The sequence below is a fragment of the Schizosaccharomyces octosporus genome, assembly GCF_000150505.1.
Source record: "Schizosaccharomyces octosporus yFS286 unplaced genomic scaffold supercont6.2, whole genome shotgun sequence".
NCBI lineage: Eukaryota > Fungi > Ascomycota > Schizosaccharomycetes > Schizosaccharomycetales > Schizosaccharomycetaceae > Schizosaccharomyces > Schizosaccharomyces octosporus.
In genome coordinates this window covers 1,392,266-1,417,150 of record NW_013185620.1, presented here as the reverse complement: position 1 = coordinate 1,417,150, position 24,885 = coordinate 1,392,266, and the positions used below count along the sequence as shown (strand labels likewise).

Genomic DNA, 24,885 nt, shown 5'->3' with positions numbered 1-24,885 from the left:
TGACATTTGGCACCTCTTAAGGACTACACTGTACAGTATAGTTAGGACTGTAATAAACAAATCGCAGGAGGGAATTCCTTCTTTTGGTACAGAACATAAACAGCTGGTTGGGAGGGCGAAATTTAGAAACAGGTTTTTTAAGAAATTGCGAACATGACTAGTCAACCTACTGTAGGATTACAGCACTCTCGTGTCTTAAAGACTCCATTAGGCAAGATACCCAAGGTGGATTGGTCATCCGATGGAAGATATATCTTGTCATCAGCAGAAGATTCTTTGCTCGTTTGGGACGCGAACACATATAACAAGCTTGCCTTATTTCAAGTACCTTCTCTTTGGGTAATGACATGCGCGTTTTCGCCATCTGCGGAGACCATAGCTGCTGGTGGTTTAAACAACAGTTGCAAAATAATCCCCACAGATAAACCAGATGCTGATCCCATTGATCTTGTGGGACACGATGGCTTCATCTCTTCATGCAAATATGTTGACGAGAATCATCTGTTAACCTCTTCCGGTGATCGAAGTTGCATTTTGTGGGACATACAAAAGCAAACCTCTATTACTAAGTATGAGGGACATACTGGAGACGTCATGTCTCTGGATTTTTTGACCGGAAACCCAAATATATTTGTTTCGGGTGGTTGCGATAAAACTTCAAGAGTATGGGACCTACGAACGAATTCCTCTGAGTTAACTATTTCTGGTAATGATTCCGATATCAACTCCGTTTCTCTTTTTCCTTCAGAGACTTCATTCGCTACGGGTGCTGAGGATGGAACTTCTAAATGTTTTGATATTCGCACAAGGTCAGCTATCTTTGAATACCCCTCGCAGAAGTCGAAACCCGTTAGCTCAATTTGTTTTTCTAAATCTGGAAAGTTTTTGATTGTAGCTACAGGTAATGTATGTGAAGTATGGGATTCCGCTTCTGCTACGTTGGTTACTACTTTGTCAGGTCACGATAACCGTGTGAGCAGCATTACACTCAACCCGCGTGGAACTACCTTAGCAAGCGGTTCGTGGGACTCGACGGTCCGACTTTGGTATCCCTAATCTGCTTGGATAAATGAATTTCGAGCTTTACGATTTCGATCTGACATGGATCACATGTTGCATGCATAATGACTCATAGTACTTGTATACAATTACAATTGTTGTTGCATGATATAATATTTGTTTGATGAAGGATATACTAATTTGTAGATACTAGTCTAATTGTTTATAAAAAATAATTTTACGTCGCTCTTAGAAATAATAAAATACTTATGGATGATTCAATTTTTGGGGTAGCCTTTTCGATTACATTCTTGTAAATTAAAGCAGAAAGCGTGTTACCCTTTTTAGTTTTACAATTTATTCATCCAAATACCCACCCATGACTTCAGCCCATCGATTGATGCAAGACCCAAGTCTAGGTTCAATTTCCGGTACAGTTAAAGGACAGTCGCAATTACAACCAAGATCTTGTGCGCAATGTTGAATCGTCGAATGTTGATATCCTAAATCACGAAAATAATGTACTTGAGATCGATTCAATAATAGTCCGACTGCCAACGAATGTACTGGCGCGTCCCCCCACTAAAGAAAAAAGTTAGCAGTTGAAAAGAGAAAATAAAAAAAAATATTGTATATATATAATTATAAACATACTCTTTCTGTCCAAAATCCACCGGCTTCCTCTAGTGCATTCATGTAATCATTGTATTCTTTGCTTCGATAGAAATCGAGCCGAGCAATCTCAAAATTGCTCCAAAAATGACAAAGATTATAGATCTCACCATCAATTTGTTCCAATGGAGGTTCCGGCAATACAAAGACTTGATCGTACTTTTGCTTTTCTTTCAATGTTTGAATGTGTTTATCGTAATCATCGTTAAGGAAAAACCTCCAAAAGTCGGTGGTTTCTAAATTGACAGCTTTCTTATGAGCGATTGTGTAACGAAACAGGTTTGGCACAGTTTCTGCCAGTTCTTTGATAGCAATCACAAAGCCATAGACCTTGTTATACTTTTGCATGTAGTAAAAAGGATCGTAAGAAATATCACAAGAAAAGGAAACATCCGGCTCTAACCGCCAATACCATTCGTACTGTTGTATCAAAGGATGTTTGTAAAATTGTTTAGAAAAGAATCGACACATTTTATGATAGCTCGGCATGTTTGCATAAACGATACCCACTTGTTCGGCAATGGCTTCATCTATGAAATCTTGATCAACTGTAGAAGGAAAGTCCCAAAGCTCTTGACCAAGAATACCAAATTGCACTTTGGACTGTGTCACCTTCTGAACGGCTTCCTTGAACTCATCCGTGAACGACTCATCATTTAAAAAGACATAAGGATAATTAAAATGTTGATTGAACCTTTTTTCAATTGATTTCATGCTCGATAAAACACCATCAAGATCTGAATTGCGCGTAAGCACCATGAACGTAGCATTCATTCTTGGATAGGTATTTGCCTCATAAGCTACATTTTTACAACCTACTGCAAAAGGAGCGTCGAATGTTTCATTTAAAGGTCTCAATTTTTTCACAAACACCCGATATAATCTGTGCCAGTTGTGAAACCACAGAATTCCACATATAAGGAAAAAAATAAGAAAAAAAATATTCTTTTTTCTTACTTCCATTTTACAGGAAAAAACAAAAGCCTACCAACCTCACTTAGAAGCAAGCTTTTCGCTTGTTTCTTGAGGTAGATTTTGTAAAGGATTACCTTGTCGTTCATTATAGGAAAAGACCAGTTGCTCGCCGACGGGGCTTTCAACTAGTCTATCCAAAATAAATGAAATTTAATTAAAAAAATAAAAAGTAAAGGCTTTCATGAAAGCGAACGAATGTGATGAAAAACAGAGTATATTTATGGTCTTCTTCTTTGGCATCCATAAACACAATAAATATGTTTAATTTGAGATCGAATAAAATTCCACGAGATGCCTAGTTTTCCTACATTTTATTTGTAAATTCATAATACTTTTTCATTTTCATAAGTACACTTCATGTCTTTCACATATTATATAGAAAAGATTTAATACTTCTTTATTTACTTGTCAATAAACAAAAAATCATAATGTTTGTAAAGCCTAATAATACTCAGAGTTGTGTCGAAAGCATTTTCCTTTTAATTCTTACCTTTTTTTTTTTCTTTTTACATTTATTTTCATTTACACCTTGGATTCATAGAATTATAATTTTTGACCATGATATATTGACGAGGTGAGACATATACAAGTCAAATCGCCTTAGGATAAATTTCAGTCATATAATTAACAAAAAAAATAAAAAAGGTAAGAATTAAAAGTGAAAACTACGAAAATTGGCTTTCATTATGGCAACAAAAATTGAAAAATGATGACCCCTAAGTGACTTGAACACTTGACTTCAAGATTTGGAATCTCACACTCTACCAACTGAGTTAAGGGGCCTTGTTGTTACATCTGGTCATGTAATGACTATATAAAAGCTTTTTTCATTTTATCGGTAGACATGCTGTAACTAAATTGAATGTTTATACCGCTCTTTAGTGAATTCAGTTCACTGTCCTGAATTGGAGGTTGAAATTTACTTCTTACACTCTGTAGTAAACAATGATCGAGCCTTTCATATGTAATATTCCTGGTTTACTGCTTTCATCGCATCCATCCACGTAGACCAGAAGCCGTAGCTTAGTGTTGTAAAAGCAATGAACATAAATACAACAAATACTCTTTGCAAAATGAACAGTCTCGTACACTCTTTTCTACTTAGCTAGTGTGCTTTCATATAACAATTCTAGCATTGATAACGATATCCTAAGTTCATTACTCGTACTAAACATTATTATTTCATTTTAAAAGGTTTTATCCAAAAGTTTTCCGACCCTATCTAGACTCTACGAAAACGTTCAAATGTTATGAAAATCTACAAGAAATGTACAGCTCTATCAATGACTTTGTCGATTTTCGACAAAACCAGCTGCTTCGAGCTGCTGCCAAAAGGCCTTTCTGCCACGCCCAACCAACAAAAGTACAGACCGACTATCGCCGTTTTTTGCAACAAAGTTCTTACGAATCGACGCATTATAGTAAAGCAGCACTTGATTTTTGCATCTTTTCATAAGAAAGCGAGCATGGTGGTTGGTAAAATTGAAGGTGGTGTATCCCCTTTTATACTGAGGTTACCAGATGTGTGTTGCCATAGCAACTTTTCATGTAAATAAAGAACCTAGTACAGACTTTTTGGTAAATAGATGGATATTTTATGGATTTAACTGCGTTATATGCAAGTTTAAGTCCTACATATGCTGTCATTTCTCCATCGGGTCATTGGATTGCATCTCTTTCTCGCTCTGGCCATGTTTTGATACGAAGCACAGAAACCCTTGAATTGCAGCATGTTTTTCTTTTAAACCCAGGCTTCGTGCAAAAAGCCAACTGGCTGTTTTGGATAACCAGACGAGATTCACCTGAAACCACACAGATATGCGTGGCTTCTACCGAGAAAGCGTTCGTCTTAAATTTTCGCCAAGAATTTTTCTATGCAACCATTGATTGTACTTGGGACCATGTGAAACGTATCGAATGCAGTCCCACTGGTGAATTACTACTTTTCTCTGAGATTCATAATAAAGTAACGATATGGGCTTTGGAATTGAAAAAAGGATTTGCAATATCTCATCCAAAGAATGATATAGATCAAGGTACACTTCATTTATATTTTCGTCATTAATTATTTCATTCTGCTTACTTTTACATTTAGCTGTTGCTTTTCATCCCCATTCCAATCTTTGTTCAATGCTGATTCGGAAATCTGGGTCGGATTTCCTCAATTTCTATCAAACGTCTCTAGATGGATGGTATCTTACACGAAATTACAAATTACCAACCATAGATGCTACCTCTGTCTCATGGTCACCGAATGGTCAGTGGCTGGTCGTCCAAGATATCACTTTGAACCCCATTATTCACTTGTTTTCGTACCCTGGCATATTTCTATTTAGTTACGAGGTCGAAGATGATCTTCATTTGGGATTTTCGACAATAGAATGGAGCCCCGATTCCTCTCTGTTAGCTTTATGTAGCTTACAAAACTCTACGATATATATTTTGAATACCCAAACATTCAGCCCAATATTTCGACTGCGACATGGGTTTCAGCAGCCTTTTGCAATGAACTGTTGGCAAGAACTCGTTTCGTCACAATACAAATTAACATACCAGCGCGCTACATGGCCGTCTATAATGAAAACCCCAAATCAACATGAACATTGTAAAGTTTCTTTTAATGCCAATAGTTCTTTTATAGCGTCTTATACTCTTCTGCAAAAGAATATTGTTTGGATTTGGAATGCACGATCTCAATGCTTGGATACCATACTCATACAACAGCAGCCCATTGAACATCTCTCTTGGCATCCTACTTCTCCGCATCATTTAATGATCCTAACAAAACCAGTGAAACCTAAGGCTGCTAAGGAAATGCAGTCCCTTCATAATTGTTCTATATATTTCTGGTCTTACGAATGGAACGAACCCCGGATCATTTCGATTCCTAAATCAGACTTCTCTATTCAAAAAGCTGAATGGCTTCATGCCGTCCATCAACACTCACTAACGGTGCTGATATCTGGCAGAGATGCTTATATAATCGCATACCTATTGGAAAGTGAAGAGGAAATGTCTTCTCAACTTATTCTTTCTCAAGGATCTCTTGACGAAGAGCTAGAGACAACGCAAACAATCCACATACCGGCCAACTAATTATCTTTTGAGGATGGAATTGTTTATGTAAATGGGCTACCAGGTAGTTCCCAAGATTCTTCTTAATTTTCTTGATATCCCAAAAACATCCTTGTCTTGTTACATATTATGATTTCCGTTATGATCCCTATACGTTCAATGTCATTGTCATTACCGATTACTCGGTTTGTTTAAACCTTTATTGTTCCTCTTAAATTAACACTTTTGAAGAATTCATTCAATGCGAATTATAACGAAACAAAAACTTCCTTGTTGTTTCTTTGTTTTTTTATATCAATATGTAAACATTTCGTCTCTAATTAGTGTAGCCTAAGGAAGTACCCTATTCGAAAAACTTGGACGTTCAACAATATAAAATGTATTCAGCATTGTTCATAAAGTTCATTTAACAGAACGTGTATGTAACAGAAGAGTTTTGTTTGAAATAGAAAATTTTGGGCTGGTTTAGGGTATCTATCATGAAACGCAGCGGTGGTGTTACAAGTGAAAATGAAAAAGTTTCGCGTCGAAAAGTGAATTCAGAATTTCAAAAGCGATTTCAAGGATGTAGCCATCTTTCTTCATATGAACTTATGGAAAAATTAGGTGAAGGAACCTTTGGGTATGCTCGAAAATACACTTGTTAGCGTGCTTGGCTTTTTATTAACAACTATACAGTGAAGTCTATAAATCGAAATATAGGGCGACTGGAAAGCTATATGCCCTAAAAAAGATATTACTACATACAGAACGAGAAGGAGTAAGAAGAAATTATTACCCGAAGACATTCTAAAGCGATGGTCTAATATGGGCATATTGATGTTTACTGCAGAAATGCTGACTAGTTATATAGTTTCCAATAACTGCAATTCGAGAAATCAGAATTTTAAAATCCCTTTGTCATGAGAATGTGATTGCCTTGACGGATATGACGGTTGTACGGGCTAATAAAAAACAACGAAAACGAGGCTCGATTTACATGGTTACTCCTTATATGGATCATGACTTATCGGGCTTATTGAAGAATCCTAGCGTGAAATTTACCGAACCTCAAATTAAATGTTACATGAAGCAATTACTTGCTGGAACAAAGTATCTTCATGATAGCTTAATCCTTCACCGTGATCTGAAAGCTGCAAATTTGCTTATTGACAACCACGGGTTCTTGAAAATAGCAGATTTTGGTTTGGCCCGTGTTATAGACGAAGAATCTTATGCGAATAAGTATCCCGGAATTTCACCTCCAAATCGCCGAGAATATACGGGTTGCGTAGTGACAAGATGGTACCGATCTCCAGAGCTATTATTGAATGAACGTCGTTATACGACAGCAATTGATATGTGGAGTGTGGGTTGTATAATGGCAGAAATGTACAAAGGAAAGCCAATAATGCAAGGTTCAAGCGACTTAGATCAATTAGACAAGATTTTTCGACTTTGTGGATCTCCTACTCAAAGCACGATGCCTAATTGGGAAAAACTTCCTGGGTGTGAAGGTGTTCGTTCATTCCCTGCGCATCCTCGAACACTGGAAACGGCATTCTTTAGTTACGGAAAGGCTATGACCTCCTTATTTGGCTCTATCTTACAATTAGATCCAGATGAACGTTTGTCTGCCGGTATGGCACTGGAACATGAATATTTTACTACTGAGCCTTTACCTGCGGATCCTTCACAACTACAGCATTATACTTCTTCGCATGAATACGATAAAAGAAAAGATAGAGATATTCAAAATGCTAACAGTAACCCGTACAACAAAAAGCGTTCCTTCCGCTTCATTACTCGAGGTCCTGGTGATCCTTGGTATGGAATGCGCAGACCAAATCAACAATATCGCGGTGGCAATCGCCGTGACAATGAAGGAGGTGGACAACAATATCACCAATACTCTCGAAGAAACCAAAATCAATATATGTCGAGCAGGTCAGTATCGTATCAACGTTCCCGTGATTATCCTCTTTCTTCTGGCATTGAGCGTGAAAGACATTATCGTCCCGAGACAAGAAATCGAAATTCGCGGCCTGACGCTTCCAGTTTGCGAGCATCCGTGGAACCCCCCTTGAAACGGTCTAACACTGATCAACAACCTGTTTGGCAACGTCAGCAAAACAACGCGAAGTCCAGCGAGCCTCAATCTTCTATCAATGATCGTGATGATTCTAGGAGATCTTCAATGACGATGCGTAATGCGTCTGGTTCTGAAGAATACGCAAAAAGAAACCAACCTTCGCCTTCTTCCGGTCACTTATAAAATACAAAAGCGAACGCTATGAAGTAAGTTTATGTCCATCCTGGAAATTTGGGGCCTTTCTTAGTTTTTATAATTACCCAAGTACATTATGCATACAAGCTCTCGGTACGTCTTTCTTTTGGTATATGATATTTGCTTGCTCAACTTAAGGGCTCGCATAAGTTAGTTATCGTGCTCTTTATTAAACTCAGATCACGTTGTTTACTCTATTTAATTTGTTTAATACATCTTCGTCTACGTATTTTAGCAGCTAGCATCTCACATCCACAATACATTGGTCCATTCTCGATTTCAAAAAAAGGAACAATTTTTCTTTTTCTTTTTTTATTCAATAATTTTATTTTATGGTTTTTTTTATTTTTAAATATTACCCCTCTGTAATACGTGAATGGTCCATATTTCTATAACGTATGTGGATTGTTTATATTCGACGCTGAACCAGCCTTCTTCATATACTGTCCTTTACCAATATCGGGTAGTCTATTAAACCATAGAAGAACAGGTAATCGGTTTACTTATAAATAATTAATAAAAAAAAATAATTCAAAAGGACTAATGAGTGACAAACGGAAGCCGTTAGGTATTCATGGTGCTAATAATGAAAGGGTAATTCCAATGTTGGGAACAACCTCAAACTTTGATAAAACTGAAACATCCATACCTTTATTAAAGCAAGAGCTTCCTGAAAACTTTGAATCCGAAGTCGAAGAAAACAAGGAGAATCTAAACAGCGAAAGCATTCGCCAGTTGCTCTTCGGAGACGAAATTGCAGGATTTGTTGACACGGGAGAGAAGCCTCCATGCTCATATGCTACATTAATTGGTTTAGCTATTCTTCAAACTCCAGACAGGCAGCTAACTTTGAATGGTATATATACATGGATTCGCAATACCTTCCGCTACTACTTAAACCATGATGGAGGCTGGCAGAATAGCATCCGACACAATTTATCATTAAATAAAGCATTTGTGAAAGTTGGGAAAAGCAAAGGAAAGGTATCAAAGGGTCATTATTGGACAATCGATCCTGAGTATGTTCAAGGGTTTGTTAATATCAGATTAAACCGTGGAGGTTCCACAGATTCAAGCTCTAAAAAGCGGACCTCTTCAAAGAGTAATGAATTTAAACCATCTTTAAAACGGGACAACTCATTCCCTCGTAAAAGAACCCGGATTAATGCTTTCAAATCTGGTGGCTCAAACGCAAACTCTTCAGCCTCCAAACCTACACTTACTAAAAGTAATACGGAACCAGTATTGCCTTTAAACTATGACTTTGGCTTAAAACAAACAAACAAGTCTCCACTTACTTTATCATCTGCTTCAAACTTAATCAAAGCTCCTGAACCTCCTCTTACTGATTTAAAACCACAAGAACAGTCCAACTCATCAGATCAACCATTTTATGAAAACAATGAACCTCCATTTTCCCAACTTTCATCCTATCAGGACTATTCCTTCAGCAGCTTTGCTGATGATGAGCAACCTTATTTCCGTCAAGCATTTTCCTCTAATGATATTTCGTATTCGACAAATACGGAAGATGTCCTACAAGCTGATTTCCCGGTTTCTCAACAACAAAATTTAGTTTCTTCGTATGTTGCTTCTCCGAATTCTCATTCCCCTCAATATTTGTCAAAAAGGATATCAACCTTAACCCGTCCTTCTCGGTTTTTTGACTACCCTGGGTGTCCTTCTTTCCACCGCACTGATACGACTTACTCTGCCCCAGAGAATGATGATCGAACAAAGATTCAGAAAATAATGCCACTGAAAGCCCTTGTACCAAAATATCCCCCAATAGCCCGGCAACTTCTTTAAAGAAACATCGAGAGCATGTGAAATCCTTACTTTGTCCTATGGATTTAGCACCACCTCTCGATGCTTCTGATCCATGGAACACTTCCAGCCAATTATTTTCTGAATCTTTGTTCGATCATCATTCTTTTCAATCTTCGCTTGACGACTTGGTTTCAGCTGCTTGCTTTCAAAATAGTCCAGAAACAGCCATAGAGTCTAGTAATGCTAATGATTCAGGTTCAATTGCTCCCACGTCTTTATGTTCTTCACAAGTATTAAAACAAGGGAACGAATCTTTTGAACAACCATCAGATGACTCAATTGCTGAGCAAGCTCACGAAAGTAAGAAGGATGAGACAAGTTCTTGCTCTAAGGCAAGCCAAAATGCCAACAAAGTTGAAGAATGCTCTGGTAGCAATTTTGAACAATTAGATGAAGCAGATAAACAGCTGCTCCGCCTGGGTTCGGAAATTAATGACTTATGATGAATTACTTTCTTTAATATTTAATGATTAGATAATGCTTGTTGTTTTTTCGAAAGCCATAACTTATGGCCGTTGTATATAATTATTTTCGACCGAAGTTGATGATGCCAATACCGTTAATGATGTTTCATAAAGCAGCCCACTCTGACGATATAGAAAGACCGACATATTCCTTTTATCAATAATCTCATGACTTTGATGCTCCTCCCTATTTATATCCTTACTCATTTTAGGCGACACTCACGCCTTTGCAAAGTATACTTATATCTATTAAGCTCTATGGTGAGAAGGTATGTAAAAGACAATTATCTTATATTCCAACTTATTTAGAAGCTTCATATGGTTTTTTTTTGGGAAACCTGTCTTCTGATTTTCCGACTTCTCTGCCCTATTAGTTTTGAACAAAGTACGTACCGGAATTGACCTCACGGCACGACACACATGGCCGTATGTTCTTAGAAGTATTAAATATATTTATTTATTTATTATCGCATATGCCAGATTTAATTGAATTGACTTTGTAATCGTATACCAAAATGTACCTTCCATTTACTTGAATAACCATTCCTGCTTTATCCACCACCACTGACTACATTACCCAACACATTTTCTGTATAAAAAAAATAAAAACTGTTTATATCATTCATTTATAATAATCTAATTGATAATTGTAGTAAAGAAACCATCAATAGGGAGACATCACACGATGCATCGGTCTTGATGGAAAACCAAAGTGAGAACTTTTTATATTCTATAGACGGAAGCACCGTAGTAATTAATCATGGACAAGATAGTTTGTCCCATATTCATGAACACATATAGAACTCCGTTTTTCTGTCTATACTAGCAAGAATAAGGAAAAAGGAAGAGCATCAGCTAAACGAAAGCAACAAGAAGCAAAGCACCCTGTCCATAACGAAAACTCCCGGTTAGTAGAAAAAAGATAAACCATCGATTATTTTAAAGGTCATTTGAAATAAGGAACACGATATGTAAAGATTGAGGAGCTAGAAAAATATATATCAGAAAGAATCGATGTTATTCAAAAGTACGTAAACGTTACAAAAATGAAAGAACTTAGAAGCACTTGCGGTAAACGATACCAGGACCGCTCTCATCGTATTCCTGCTTGGAGATCCACATTTGTTGGAAAGTAGAAAGAGAGGCGAGAATGGAACCACCAATCCAGACAGAGTACTTACGCTCAGGGGGAGCGACAATCTTAACCTTCATTGAGCTAGGAGCAAGGGCTTGGATTTCCTTCTGCATACGATCGGCGATACCAGGGTACATAGTAGTACCACCAGACATAACAACGTTACCATACAAATCTTTACGAATATCAACATCACACTTCATAATAGAGTTATAAGTAGCTTCATGAACACCGGCGTTTTCAAGACCCAGGACAGAGGGTTGGAACATAGCTTCAGGAGCACGGAAGCGTTCGTTACCAATAGTGATAACTTGACCGTCGGGAAGTTCATAAGACTTCTCGAGAGAAGAAGATTGAGCAGCAGTTTGGAGTTCTTGTTCAAAGTCCAAGGCAACGTAGCAGAGCTTCTCCTTGATATCACGAACAATTTCACGTTCGGCGGTGGTAGAGAAGGTGTAACCACGCTCCATAAGAATCTTCATAAGATAGTCAGTCAAATCACGACCGGCGAGGTCAAGACGCATAATGGCATGAGGAAGAGCATAACCTTCATAAATAGGAACAGTGTGAGTGACACCATCACCAGAGTCCAATACGATACCAGTGGTACGACCGGAAGCGTACAAGGACAAGACGGCTTGAATGGAAACGTAAAAGGCGGGAGCATTGAATGTTTCAAAGATAATTTGAGTCATCTTTTCACGGTTAGACTTGGGGTTCAAAGGAGCTTCAGTCAACAAGCAGGGGTGCTCTTCGGGAGCAACACGCAACTCGTTGTAGAAGGTGTGGTGCCAGATTTTTTCCATATCGTCCCAGTTGTTGACGATACCGTGTTCAATAGGATACTTCAAAGTCAAAATACCACGCTTGCTTTGAGCTTCATCACCAACATAGGAGTCCTTTTGACCCATACCCACCATGATACCGTGGTGACGGGGTCTACCGACGATAGATGGGAAAACAGCTCTAGGGGCATCATCACCGGCAAAACCGGCCTTGCACATACCAGAGCCGTTATCAATAACTAATGCTGCGATTTCTTCTTCCATGGTTTTTGGTTTTTGAGTTTTTGTATTGCTTACAAAAAGTAGTTGGTAAACGGTAAGTTCAATGTAAGGCTGTGGTGACCTGTATGAAGCGGAATTACATAGAGATAACGAAAAAAACTATACTTTATAAATTAGATATATAGTTATAAACAAACAAATTTAAATATCTACTGTATAGTTATGTATGGGTTCTTGATATTTTTCTTACTCGATTGATAATCATCTGTGCCGTCCCCTTCTCTGGCATCACTCTTGAACGGTTGACAGTTTTCCGATGTAATAGCTGTACCAGCCAACCCTATCATAGATAGGGAAGTACGTTTGTATGCACTAGTAAACAATTTTCTAGGTAGTAGAGCAATGAGTGTAAAGGCATTCAGAAATCGAGGTATGCTTCTATTTAATTTCTTTGATAATCTAAGAAGTTGATGGCTTTTACAAAGTGTTTTTTGCAATGGGTGAAATCATAAATTAATAGTCATACACAGCTTCCTATGATACAGATGTTCTCTTTTCTATAGATTAAAAGATTCAACGGATTATAATCGTTATTAAAACTCATCAAAAAAGCTCATTAAATATATATATGTCTATAACAGTCTGATTTTTATATCTTTTTTTATATAGTGAACATGAATAAAACAAATGGGTTGAACACACGAACGAATCACTAAACACCAAAACGCTTGTCTAATTATATGAAAGAGATTAGAGAGCAAGCTGACTTCTTCGGTAATAGTAAAACAGACCTCCAATCGCAATCATTTGACAAATTAAAGCAATGTAAAAACATGGTGAAGAACAAGGCCCAGGTCCTTCCGACGGATTCCAAGCGCCTAAATTGGGAAATACTTTGTCACTCACAGGTATTGTAGGCTTGGCTACCATAATTGTCAAAGAACTGACAACTTGAGAGAGCATTAAGGTGAATGCTACGTGATCACGGGCTAACGTTTGCAGCAACATAACACCAACACCAATTCCTTGAATACCATCCCAAAGTGCCAAATATAGCCAAATCAATTTCGCGAGTACTGGAGCTATCCGACCCGCCCAAGGAAGATTCAAACCTAATCCGGAAGAAGACCAAAATTCTAAGCACCATTTTGGACATAGTAGACCCAATCCAAAAATAACAGGAAACCAAACATTGTTCAATGATAAGAACTTTATCCCGTAAAGGACTATTATCCATACAGCAACGAAGAAAATTAACAGTAAAACGACAATCCCCCAGAAAGGCGTGTGACTAGTGTTCCAAAAGAATCGCCAAGCCTGTCCATAAGGCACTGCCAACCAATAGTTACTTAAAACCTGTGCAATAAAAAACCAAAGTACTATGGAACGTTTGGAGAGAGACCGATAAAACGCAGGAATAATAGAAGGAGTCTGTCTATAATATGTAGGGAGGCCGACAAACGTTATGTATGCCAAAAAGAAGCAAACTACCGATGCGACCAATCCACCTGCGAAAATTCCTGGTCCCACCTTTTGCCCAGTATCCTTTTTGGAAATCAAATCTCCCCATGCCCATAGAATGGCAGACCAAATTTGCTGCACACCGTGAACCAAACAAGCTCTTACAATCCAGTGATGCGTAGCAATTCCACCTTCAGCACCGAAATTCCATGCAAAGTATAACGAACCGGTTGAGCTGGATATTGCATATATATAGGCAGCAATGTGCTGAATTATCGAACAAGCATTAGTCTTTTGAAAGAAATGCGTTATGGAAACCAAAAAGAATGAAATACCAAAACAAAGGAAAGGTAAACTAAGTATGTACCTTCCTTGTACAAATCTTGATAAGAACCACCAGAATAAAGAGAATGCTGAGAAAATAGCGAGCAATATATACATAGAGTTTGTCGACTGTGCTGATTCTCCAGATAACAAAGTTAGTTGATAAGAAGATGCACCAAGGACTTGTCCTAGAGCGAGTACAATTGAGTACAAAGGCCAGCTACCTATGTTATGAAGCATAATCTTTTGTATAGCAGTGTTCTCAACCGTCTCTGTTTCTAGAGGTTTGACAGTTTCAGTAACTGAACATGCTTTCTCCTTATCCTTTTCGGAAAAGAAGTTCAATCTCACATCAATTTCTTGCTTTCTAAGTCCAGAAAAGTATTTTCGCTCATGCTTTCGAATGAAGTGATCAATGGACAAAGACTTCATAGTATTATTACTGGTTAAGTCATCAAGTTTGGACAAAAACAGTCTTCTGGTGTTTCCATCTTCATCGGTAAACGTAACAGACCCATGGAAAACAACAGGCTTAGACTCCACAATAGCATTGTACTTATCGGCATTCAAATTTTCAAAATCGACAGAAGAATCACCAACTGGAATCACATGGTCTCTTATAGTATCTTCTTCGGCTCCGGAGCTTTCTTGAATATCAAAAACTTCCCGTGCATTGGCATAATTATGGGTTTGCAAGTCACGGGCAAAATTGTCAAAGCTTCTATCGTTCTGTTCAACAATTGACTCCTCTGAAGAATAAGGACTAGCCGACTGGGAACTGTTAAGGACGTCACCTAGAGAGTAAAATTCCACTTCTTCTGTTTCTTCTTTTACCTTTGGAGACGATTTTGACATGTATGGCTCATTTATTACCGCGTTTACTTCATCATGTATAGGTGAATTATCATTCAACGCGGGTTGCTCGGTAGACCCTTGATGACGGAGCAAAGCATTACGAGAAAATTTGGACGTGACTCGGTCAGCAGCAGACTTAAAATATTGATAACTCTTGTAAATGAAGCTAGACTTCTTAATTTCCTCTACTTCATGAACGTATATACAAGCTTTTAGTAAGTCATCAGTCTTCTGTTTCCAAACACACACGGGAAAACGTTGTCGTAAAGCTTCAGCTCTAAGTCTTGCTCTCAAATCTGCTGGACTTTGTAGAGCCTTTGAGATGGCATTTTCAAACTGAGCTAGTAAATGTCCTGTGTTTGGAGAAGCCATTTGGAACCACCAACCCGGCATATATCCTAAACCTCCTGTTCGTGATCCAATGCAAAGAACACCCTTTCTTCCAAATTCGACTGCTACTAACCCAAAAGGCTCATCTCTAGAAGGAATTAGAGCGAAATCAGCACCAGCAAAAAGGAATGGAGGAACAGCGGTAAAGACAGGTCTGCAGAAAACTTTATTCGGATAACAGCTCGCAATATACTGAAGCTTTTCAGCAGCAAATTGACCATGCAAATCGATCACAGGACCAATTGTAACAATTTGAACATTGTATTCAGCTAAGAGCTTTGGAGCTAAATCGGCAATCAAATCAATTCCTTTTTGTTGTGACCAACGTCCTACGAAAACCAACAATTGAGCAGACGGATCGACATCTAATCCAGCCCATTCTTGGGTTTGCCTTTTGAAAAGTTTTCGTTTCGCTTCCAGGACAAAGTCGACATCATTACGTTCATCCAGATTACTGATCATTTTCAAATCACTTGGATCAGGATTAGGTAAACCACTAATGTGAACCAAACTCCAAAAGATTGGATATCTTGTTAATGACTGCTTGCTGTATTTATCAGATACAGCTACTACACCGTAACCACCTTGGTGTTTTCTAACGTAAGAGATTATGGAATGAAGCAAATTAAAAACATGGCCGAATTGAACATAATCAGCACAGACTTCTCTAGAAATATTGAATATTGAGCAGACGCAGTCTATTTCTTCCACTTTCCGTAAAGGCCAGAGACCTTGGAATTCGGCATTATGAAGAGAAACTGCTACAGGGATGACCTCAGGCAAGAGATAAAGAGGAGCCAAAGCACCATGATAATCATTCACATGGTAGATGTCTAAAGGATAACGGCGCCATACTTCAGCGATGCACTGATTCCAAGTGGAGTAAAACATTGCCGAGTTTAAGTCATCCATCTTTGAAGGGTAAGGCTCCTTCGTTGATTGCATATAGAAAACTTCGGATTGTACAAAAATGTAAGTAATATTTCTCAACTTGTAAGAGTAACAATTAACAATGAAGTCTACATCATGAATTCTGACTTCAATCTTAGGTTCAGTAGATAATTGCTCGAATGGGTAGTCAAGTCCACTGATAATAGGAATTACCCAAACCATGTCTTGAATCTCTAAATGTTGAGACATGAGCTGAGCCATAACACCCAGACCACCTATTTTGACACGCAGACTCAATTCAGGAATGTCATACTCCAACGTGGCTACCAATACATTACGCTTCTTTGACGAAGGTGGTAGTTGCTTCATTAATTCCGTATTGTTGTCGACCGGTAGAGAGATTCCAAAAGGAAATATTTTAGAGCATGCATTTCCAAATCTCTGTTTCAAGCCTTTCCATCCTTTACTCTTACTTCCGTTAAAGATAGTAACTCGAGAAAAAGCTCCACCGTACAGAAGTACAGACAAACTAGCAGCAGTAGGAGGAAGAAATATTAACAGTGAGACACAAATAATTTGAACGGACCATGAACCTTTAGGAACATAATGTAATTGCCTAGTAAAATCATTGACGTACATTTTATAAGATAAATATGGCTTTGGTGGAGGATCAAGGAACCGGATAAAATTGGATATTCTGCTAGTACCGGGAGGAACTCTATCGATAATTGTATCATTATCCAAATCACCATAGATCCAACCTTCATCAGCGTTGTTGTCTGGATTCATTCCCCAAACATTGAGTACAACTTGGGCTGGCCAAGTGGAAATTAATTCATAAGTCCAAGTCCTATTATTGGGGTTGTAGCGCATTTTACTGGGGATTGATCCGTCGTAACCGAATTTGTTGAATGCACCCTGTACGAACAAATGAGGAAACTGTCTAGGCAGACCCAATGAATCTCCATGCTGGATATGAGCGGTAGACATAGCTAGACTAGACCAATACTGAACAATCACATGTTCTCCATCCCAACCTTGAACATGACTTCCGTTCCAATGCTGTTTGTTAAGTTTTTCGGAAGCAGACGTTATTTGTTTCCAGGGAGAATAGGTACTTCCAAAATTCAACGAATAGCGATACTTGTCAGCTCCTATACCAGTATGGTTTACGTATATATCTCCATCAGCTATATGTAACAAGTCTTTGCTAAAGGTAGCGTTGCTTGGGTAAACCATTGGATTGTCTCCATTACCAACACGCAACAAAAGTCTCGCATGTTTAGCAGCCATGGTACGATTAGCAACACTTTTTATATCATCAAGTACTAATTCATGGAGTCCTTGGGGAACTGATTCCAAAGTAGCATTAAAATACCATCTTGTAGCAGGCGCATTCGTAAATATTTGAGTAGCAGGTTTTTCAAGAGAAGCGCAGGAAATGCTTGATTCTTCAATCTTCGGCTGTGAGTAATTTCCTAGTGTATGAGTATTGATGGTAATCTTTCTAGCTAAAGAATGACAGTCAACAGGCTCTGAAAAACCCAAACTGATATTAATTGAATTCAGTTTAGACGTTGTATATATGCGGTGGTCATGTCCCGGTAAGAAGTCGGTTAAATACAAGGATGGTTTCAGCCAGTTTTCCTTCTTAACAAATATTTTTGATCCATAGGCGTCAATCTCCAGTCGCGGGATACAGCCGATGTTACCAAATTCCGGTGAATCTATAGCGGAAGCCGACAAAGTTATTTCCTCGTATGGATAAAGTAAGTTTTTGATGGTCGTACCATTCTTGAAAGGTCCTAAGGGGGCATAATAGGGAGGAAACTTGTACTCAGCCTTCTCCGAGCAATTGAATTCAAAAGTCTTGGACGTGTTTCGATTGGAAAAGAGTAGCCACATGTAATCACTTTGATTACCAAAATTCTGATAAGGTTTCATTGGTCCTCTTGAAAAAGACCACAAACCCCACATTGTAGGAGTAGCTTCTGCATACTTCTCATTTCCAGGGAATACACCATCCTCTGTCCATCTTCCTAGAGCTACGAGATCCCAACCATCTCTAACTTGTGGATAATGACCTCTAATTTCGTTCATTCTTGAAATATAATTTCTGGTATGGGAGCTTGGATCCAAATGATCGAAACTATTCCAGTCATCATGACAAGCTTTACTAGCAGGCGAAAAATCTAGCTCTGAATACTGTGTATTGCCAATCTGGTAACATCCATGTTTCTGCCAACCAACAGAAGAAGTTATAGGTTGTCTTCCAAAAACATAATTGGCAGCCTGGTTGTCAAGTAACTTCAAATTTTGCTCTTCACCATAGTAAATTAATGGAATTCCAGGCATTAGTAAATGTGTTATAAAAAAACCCAATAGTTGTTTATATTCACCACCTGTAGTCGACGGCCATCTAAAAATATCCTGGTTGGTGACGCCGTAAAGATGTCTAGGATCAAGCTTCCCGGTATTGGCATTAATCAAGTCGTCTTGAATAAGCATTTGCCTCCACATATATGCAAAATCGTGACGATTAAGATCATATGTCGCAAATAGCTTACCTTGGAGTCCTAGTAACAGAGTTATGGCACGATAAATCGAATAATGGAAAGATACGGAGTCCAAAGCAGAATCACCTTCCTTTCTCAAGAAGAATTCCGACTGGTTGTAACCAGTTTTAAGAGCAGCAACGTCATTTTCAGGTCGCTGATCAGCTTGACGACCACGGCCAATGTATATAGAACCAAAATCAGCACCACTTGTAACTTCACCGGGGATGAAGAAGTTGTCTTTTCCTACTTCCCGAGCGCATTTACGAACAGAAGAACTCCAGCTTCCCAAAAAGTCGGCAGTAATTTGGGTTGCTTTATCGATACGAATTCCATCCACGTCAAGCATTTTAACAGCAAGACACGCAACATGTTTTAATTTCTTGGCAACAATAGGATCCCAGTCTCTCAGACGGTCTTGTACTGAAGCGAAGTTTGACAATTGGCGCCACCATGGGGGATGGTTACCAAAAGCTTCAACATCTCCGTAATGATCGAAATCTCCCTGAATACAAGTAATCTGCTCGATCATTTCTTTGTCTGCTGTATCGTTTATAGGTAAACCAGTAATGTCCCAAAACGCAGGTCCCGTACAAGGATACTCAGTTCCATTAGATAACTGAAAGTCGGAGTAGAAGTGCTGAGAATTCTTGTACTTCATTGTATAACCGGTTGTACTAAAAGGTGCGGAAGTATTAGCAAACGAATCACTAACATTGTTAAAAAAACTCAATTCCGACAAGGTAGAAACGGTTAAATCAATTACAACATAAAATCCTCGTTCATGGAGCTTCATAATGGAATCATGCCATTCTTGTAAAGTTCCTGTGTGCTTGTCTAAAAGAGTGAAATCAAGCGGCGAATAGCCATCAGGGGTCCATGGCAAGTTCTCAAATGGAGTACCTGCTATATAGATAGCTTTAATACCCATTCCTTCTAAATAATCAAGAGAACGAGGTGTTGCAAGACCAGCAATATCACCACCAGCACGGAAGGTTACTTCGTAGGGATCATGTTCAAAAACAGTTCCCTCAATGGCATCATTTTCCGGAAGCCCATTCGTCCACTTGTCTAAAATCACGGTGTAGAAAGGAAGGGCTCGCCAATTTGAGGGAGAAGGGAAATAATCATGATCTTTCCATTCAGCGTAGAAATCCAGAATAGTTGTTGCCGTTCGGTTTCGATTCAAGTTCCATTTTTCATTCTTATCCGTTAAGACTGCAGCAGAAACAAATCTTGAAAATAGAAGAAGAAGGATAACATAAATGGAATTTGTAATGCTAGTAAAAAGCATTATACAAAAGAAGGGTGTTTTTATAAAAGAAAGATGTTTCGTTTGAAGTAAACTATCAAAACGGATAAAAAGAAAGAATAAGGAAGGAAAGGAGAGAGATATTTTAGGCTATATCGATATCCTTGCACTCAAAAGAAAGACGACCAAAATTATACTGAGATATATGAACAGGTTTGGTTAAAGGTTGCAGAATTCAGCTACATAAAGGAACTGAGAGCATCTCATGAGACTGTTCCCAATATGAAGAAAAGTAAAGATTGAGTCACTGTTCATGATTCTCTCTTGATGTCAACTTTCGTTGCGGGGCTTCGATTTTCATGAGGGAAGTATTCGGTGTGTAGCAGTCCTAAGAAGAAATCTTCGCAGGTCTGAAGTCAAATGACTGCTAAGATGAGTCATTGCAGTGTAAGCTTAGACTTGAGTGCAAAGGAAAATAAAAACATCCCTGTTCACTCCTAAACTGAATAATTAAATCTTTAGAGAAAGAAAAGCTTAATTTATTTAACCAATAAGTGGTAATAGTGTTAAGGGGAAATGTTTACGGCTGGCAAGCAACATGAAAGAAAGTAAACAAACAATGATGAGAAAGAAATAAGTGAAGTGCCAGTCTTGTTTTCCTTTATATTACGTTATTAATAAATGAATAATAAAGCCGTTGTTGTATTCAACCAGTGTTGTTATTCGAATTGTTGCAAGCGAACGGAGGAGGGTACAGCAATCTTGTACTTTTTAATATGTTCCATAGTTAGTCCTAAAATTTAGATAAAGATCTCCTTTAGGCTTCATTCCTTGTCATTTCTGTCTTATAATAAAAACTTTGATTGTAATAAAGCATAGTCTATTATGAAGGAAGTCAACGCACACAGGCGAATACGACTCATTAAATCAAAAATAATCACATATCTAAATTTACCATCCATAAATCCTGTAATTTTTACCTAAAGTAAGAGGTTTACGAAGTTTTGTAACGAGAAGAGATCTTTGACTTGGAGGTTGAAGTTTGCAGCCCTAACCACCAACACCGAAAGTTAAAGGCCTTTGTATTTATTATCGCAAGCTGAACATAAAGTGTACGAAATATAATGGAAGAAGAAAGTAGCAACATCACTGGAAAAGCTCCCGTGCGAATTGCCTTCATTCATCCCGATTTAGGAATTGGTAATTAAAACATCAGTTATAAAGATTACTGTACTTACTCATTTTATTAAGGAGGAGCAGAAAGATTAGTAGTGGACGCCGCTGTAGGTTTACAATCTCTTGGCAAAGAGGTTATCATCTATACTTCTCATTGTGATAAAACGCATTGTTTTGAAGAAATCAGAGATGGTAAGAATAGCGACATTGCTTTAGGATGCGACGACTTTTAACAAATTTTCACTTTAGGTACCTTGAAAGTTGAAATTTATGGCGACTGGTTACCGTCTTCTATATTTGGCAAACTGTCGATTCTTTGTAGTACAGTGCGACAGATCTACCTAACTTTAGTCCTTCTTTTCAAATTTCGTTATTACGATGCCATATTTGTTGATCAGTTATCTACTTGCGTTCCAATGCTTTTACTCGTCTGTCGTACGCTACTATTCTATTGTCATTTTCCGGACAAGTATCTGGTAAAGCCCGGTGGTGGAATACTAAAGAAACTTTATCGGGTTCCTTTTGATTCATTTGAGGCTTGGTCAGTTCGATTAGCAGATCGCATTGTGGTTAATAGCAACTTTACAGCATCTGTGTTTAAGAAAGCTTTTCCCAAAGTTCGAAAGCCTCTTCGAATCATCCATCCTTGCGTAGATGTTAGAGCTGCAGACCTCTCTTCGCAATACAAAATTTCTGAGTCAATAACGTATGTATCGCTGGTTTAATTATTTTTTTTAATTTACTAACAATCATTCTTGAATGTGACTTGGTGATTTCTTGTTGACTTGACATAGTCTTTTCATACAAGTGATAAAGGAATCATCCAGTCCATTTTTGTCATTAGATCTCGCAAACTGCTTATTTCTGTCAATAGATTTGAATTGAAAAAGGACATAGCCTTGGCGATTGAGTCATTCTCTGCTCTTCGCGATTTATCTTCGGACCAGTTCTCTGACTACCTCTTAGTTATTGCTGGGGGGTTTGACACTCGTGTAACTGAGAATCGTAAATATCTGGAGTTACTTCAAAATTTATGCAAGCAAAAAGGTTTCTCCTATCATACCGTCAAAGACGACTGGAATAATTTATCGATTGATCCTCAAACAAACGTTTTGTTTTTGCTATCCGTACCTTCCGATGTTAGAGATGCATTAATTTCTACTTCCAAAATCCTACTTTATACACCGGAAAACGAGCACTTTGGAATTGTACCCCTCGAGGCGATGCTTCGAAAAGTACCTGTTCTTGCTCAAGCAAATGGTGGTCCTTTAGAAACTGTATACGACGGGAAAACCGGTTGGCTCCGTCCTCGCGATCCTAAAATCTGGGGAAATGTCATACATGAAGCCGCTACTAATTCATCATATGACATAAAAACAATGGGTGAAGAAGGAAGAAAGTCGGTGATAAATGAGTTTTCGGCTGAAGCAATGGCTTCAAAAGTTGAATCAGAGATAATGTCTGGAATTTGCTCTTCAACTCCCAAGCGATATACGATACGCTGCTTTCATGGATTGGTTGCTCTTTTGATATTAGCTGTATTCACCTTGATAGTAGCTTCGATGGTATCTCTTTATCCTTTAAGCTTTTTCAACGGTTTTGCTGGTGTCACCGACTACTCGAATTTTGCATTAAGCCTTTGGTACGGCGGCGCCGTAACAATTGTATTATTCATTACATTGGCTGTTTTCGTCAGAAACGTTTAGTTTCCTAATTTTATACTAGTACTTGTAATTCTCTTTCTTTTTCAATTTACAACCTATTTTTCTGCTAATTACAATGGAATATATAAACATAATGAAAAGTAATTCTATTTTCCTTTCAAAAAGTGAATTTAAACAATAAAAAATTTCCCTAATTAACATAATAAAAGCACTACAATGTACAACCTTTGAGAATTCATGGTCAAACTAATTATAGGAGAAAAGTCTGGAATTCAAGAAATTCTTAGTTTTTTGCATAATATTCCTCTAAAGTATGTCTGAAGGTTTTAAGTAAAGCTGAGACTTCACTTTCTGTGCCAACAGTCATACGCAACGAACCCTCACACATGGGCTCAGTACCACGAAAGCGGACAACGATCTTGTAATCAGTAGCCATTTTCAAATAAACAAACTTTGCAACCTCATTACTAGGCACACCATTCATGGGTTTTGACAATACTTGAACAAGTATGAAATTTGCATCAAAACCACCAATAATCTTTCCTACACCGGGTATAGTAGTAAGTTCTTTGCAAAGTCTTTCACGTTGAGCAAGAGCTCTATCACGATGTTCATACATTTTTGAAACAGATTCGGGTGACAAAGCTTTGATGGCCAAACGAGAGCTAGGTTCACTGATATTATATGGAGCTTTTAATGAGTTCATGATGGTCGCAATTTGAGGATTAGTTAGACAAAATCCAATACTAGCATATGTTAGTACAAATTAAAAGCACAGGCATAATTAAGATTGCAACCTACCGAATACCAGCAAGACCAAAAGACTTAGAAAGAGTTTGACAGACAGCCAAGTTGGGATAATCATTAACAAGAGAAACTGCTGTCTTTTCTGGAGAAGCAAAATCAATATAGGCTTCGTCCATAACAACGATACCATTCCAAGTAGGGTGAGCCAATAATTTTTTAATGCTGTTAAGGTTAAGAGTTTTAGCGGTAGGGTTACCGGGAGAGCAAGCAAAAACTACCTTGATTGAGTTATCCTTAGAAAGGGTATCGTATACAGCGTCAATATCCAAATCAAAATCCGGTTTGAGCAAAACATTAACAACCTGAACGTCATTAATTTTAGCAGAAACAGGATACATTCCGTATGAAGGGGGACAAGCCAAAATTTTGTCTTTACCAGGCACGCAAGAAATGCGAATTAAGGAATCAATGATTTCATCACTACCAACACCAACAACCATATTCTCCGGCTTCAAAGGTTTAGCATTAGGATGCTCCTTATTTCTTAAATCACAAAACCTTTGTTTAATTTCATTTTGTCTAGGGTCTGGATATCGATTGTACTCGACTCCAGCATCATGGAAAACTGAACCGAAAGAGCATTCATTGGCATCCAAAAGAATGCCTCTAACGTGTTTGTTAGCACAATTCTCATACAATAATCGATTGATCTAATGTAGGCGTTCAAATGCAACAGCCAGACACAATACGATTACGATATCCACCACGATGTTTCTTTGGAAAACAACGAAGGCCTGCTAATTACTTACTCTGAAAAGTCACTATACAAAGTTAGTAAAACGCGATCAAACCTCATCTACAGAAGTACTTACTCTCTCGCACAGCGGTAGGGCTGTAAGTCTAAAATGTTCTTACGGATACAAGTATTTAAATCAAACATGACCTAAATTTGAAGATTGTGGTAAAAAGAGAAAGCATCACAATACTTGTGATCTAGCTTCCCAAATTCAAGAAGAATAGCGAACCTCACTAAAGTGTCTTAAAATGGCAGCTTATTAAAAGGCATATTTATGCCTTTATTACTACATATGATTTTACTAATGAAAGTATAAGCATATGCAACTACAGCCAATTAAGAGGAATATTA

General features: G+C 38.0%; 9 protein-coding genes and 1 non-coding gene across 10 annotated transcripts; 5 read left to right on the top strand and 5 right to left on the bottom strand.

The window, feature by feature from the left end:
- Positions 1 to 153: 153 nt before the first annotated feature.
- Positions 154 to 1,056, top strand: SOCG_00056 (heterotrimeric G protein beta subunit Git5; the record flags this gene model as incomplete). Its single annotated transcript, XM_013162476.1, has 1 exon — positions 154 to 1,056. One exon carries the CDS (start codon positions 154 to 156, stop codon positions 1,054 to 1,056), a length of 903 nt encoding a protein of 300 aa, XP_013017930.1.
- Positions 1,057 to 1,155: 99 nt separating this feature from the next.
- On the bottom strand, positions 1,156 to 2,731 carry SOCG_00055 (mannosyltransferase complex subunit). Its single transcript, XM_013162475.1, has 2 exons — positions 1,654 to 2,731; positions 1,156 to 1,581 (listed from the first exon to the last, which is right to left on the bottom strand). Exons 1-2 carry the CDS (start codon positions 2,632 to 2,634, stop codon positions 1,357 to 1,359), a joined length of 1,206 nt encoding a protein of 401 aa, XP_013017929.1. The 5' UTR covers positions 2,635 to 2,731; the 3' UTR covers positions 1,156 to 1,356.
- A 625-nt stretch (positions 2,732 to 3,356) lies between these two features.
- On the bottom strand, positions 3,357 to 3,429 carry SOCG_16285. The gene has a single exon. It is a non-coding gene; the product is annotated as a tRNA-Trp (tRNA).
- Positions 3,430 to 4,106: 677 nt separating this feature from the next.
- On the top strand, positions 4,107 to 6,140 carry SOCG_00054 (WDR8 family WD repeat protein). Its single transcript, XM_013162474.1, has 2 exons — positions 4,107 to 4,682; positions 4,742 to 6,140. The coding sequence occupies exons 1-2, from the start codon at positions 4,244 to 4,246 to the stop codon at positions 5,740 to 5,742; spliced, it is 1,440 nt and encodes a 479-aa protein (XP_013017928.1). The 5' UTR covers positions 4,107 to 4,243; the 3' UTR covers positions 5,743 to 6,140.
- A 60-nt stretch (positions 6,141 to 6,200) lies between these two features.
- On the top strand, positions 6,201 to 7,975 carry SOCG_00053 (CMGC/CDK/CDK9 protein kinase Cdk9; the record flags this gene model as incomplete). Its single annotated transcript, XM_013162473.1, has 3 exons — positions 6,201 to 6,343; positions 6,400 to 6,481; positions 6,575 to 7,975. The coding sequence occupies 3 exons, from the start codon at positions 6,201 to 6,203 to the stop codon at positions 7,973 to 7,975; spliced, it is 1,626 nt and encodes a 541-aa protein (XP_013017927.1).
- A 414-nt stretch (positions 7,976 to 8,389) lies between these two features.
- SOCG_00052 (meiotic forkhead transcription factor Mei4) lies at positions 8,390 to 10,755 on the top strand. Its single transcript, XM_013162472.1, has one exon. The coding sequence runs from the start codon at positions 8,531 to 8,533 to the stop codon at positions 9,794 to 9,796; it is 1,266 nt and encodes a 421-aa protein (XP_013017926.1). The 5' UTR covers positions 8,390 to 8,530; the 3' UTR covers positions 9,797 to 10,755.
- Positions 10,756 to 10,866: 111 nt separating this feature from the next.
- On the bottom strand, positions 10,867 to 12,560 carry SOCG_00051 (actin Act1). Its single transcript, XM_013162471.1, has one exon. It carries the CDS (start codon positions 12,463 to 12,465, stop codon positions 11,338 to 11,340), a length of 1,128 nt encoding a protein of 375 aa, XP_013017925.1. The 5' UTR covers positions 12,466 to 12,560; the 3' UTR covers positions 10,867 to 11,337.
- A 417-nt stretch (positions 12,561 to 12,977) lies between these two features.
- On the bottom strand, positions 12,978 to 21,150 carry SOCG_00050 (alpha-1,3-glucan synthase Mok12). Its single transcript, XM_013162470.1, has one exon. The coding sequence runs from the start codon at positions 20,191 to 20,193 to the stop codon at positions 13,174 to 13,176; it is 7,020 nt and encodes a 2,339-aa protein (XP_013017924.1). The 5' UTR covers positions 20,194 to 21,150; the 3' UTR covers positions 12,978 to 13,173.
- On the top strand, positions 21,051 to 23,159 carry SOCG_00049 (mannosyltransferase complex subunit Alg2). The gene is made up of 4 exons (XM_013162469.1): positions 21,051 to 21,351; positions 21,403 to 21,519; positions 21,577 to 22,033; positions 22,172 to 23,159. Exons 1-4 carry the CDS (start codon positions 21,276 to 21,278, stop codon positions 23,031 to 23,033), a joined length of 1,512 nt encoding a protein of 503 aa, XP_013017923.1. The 5' UTR covers positions 21,051 to 21,275; the 3' UTR covers positions 23,034 to 23,159.
- SOCG_00048 (histidinol-phosphate aminotransferase imidazole acetol phosphate transaminase His3) lies at positions 23,117 to 24,760 on the bottom strand. The gene is made up of 4 exons (XM_013162468.1): positions 24,611 to 24,760; positions 24,548 to 24,559; positions 23,793 to 24,404; positions 23,117 to 23,737 (listed from the first exon to the last, which is right to left on the bottom strand). Exons 1-4 carry the CDS (start codon positions 24,676 to 24,678, stop codon positions 23,275 to 23,277), a joined length of 1,155 nt encoding a protein of 384 aa, XP_013017922.1. The 5' UTR covers positions 24,679 to 24,760; the 3' UTR covers positions 23,117 to 23,274.
- Between the last annotated feature and the right edge of the window lie 125 nt (positions 24,761 to 24,885).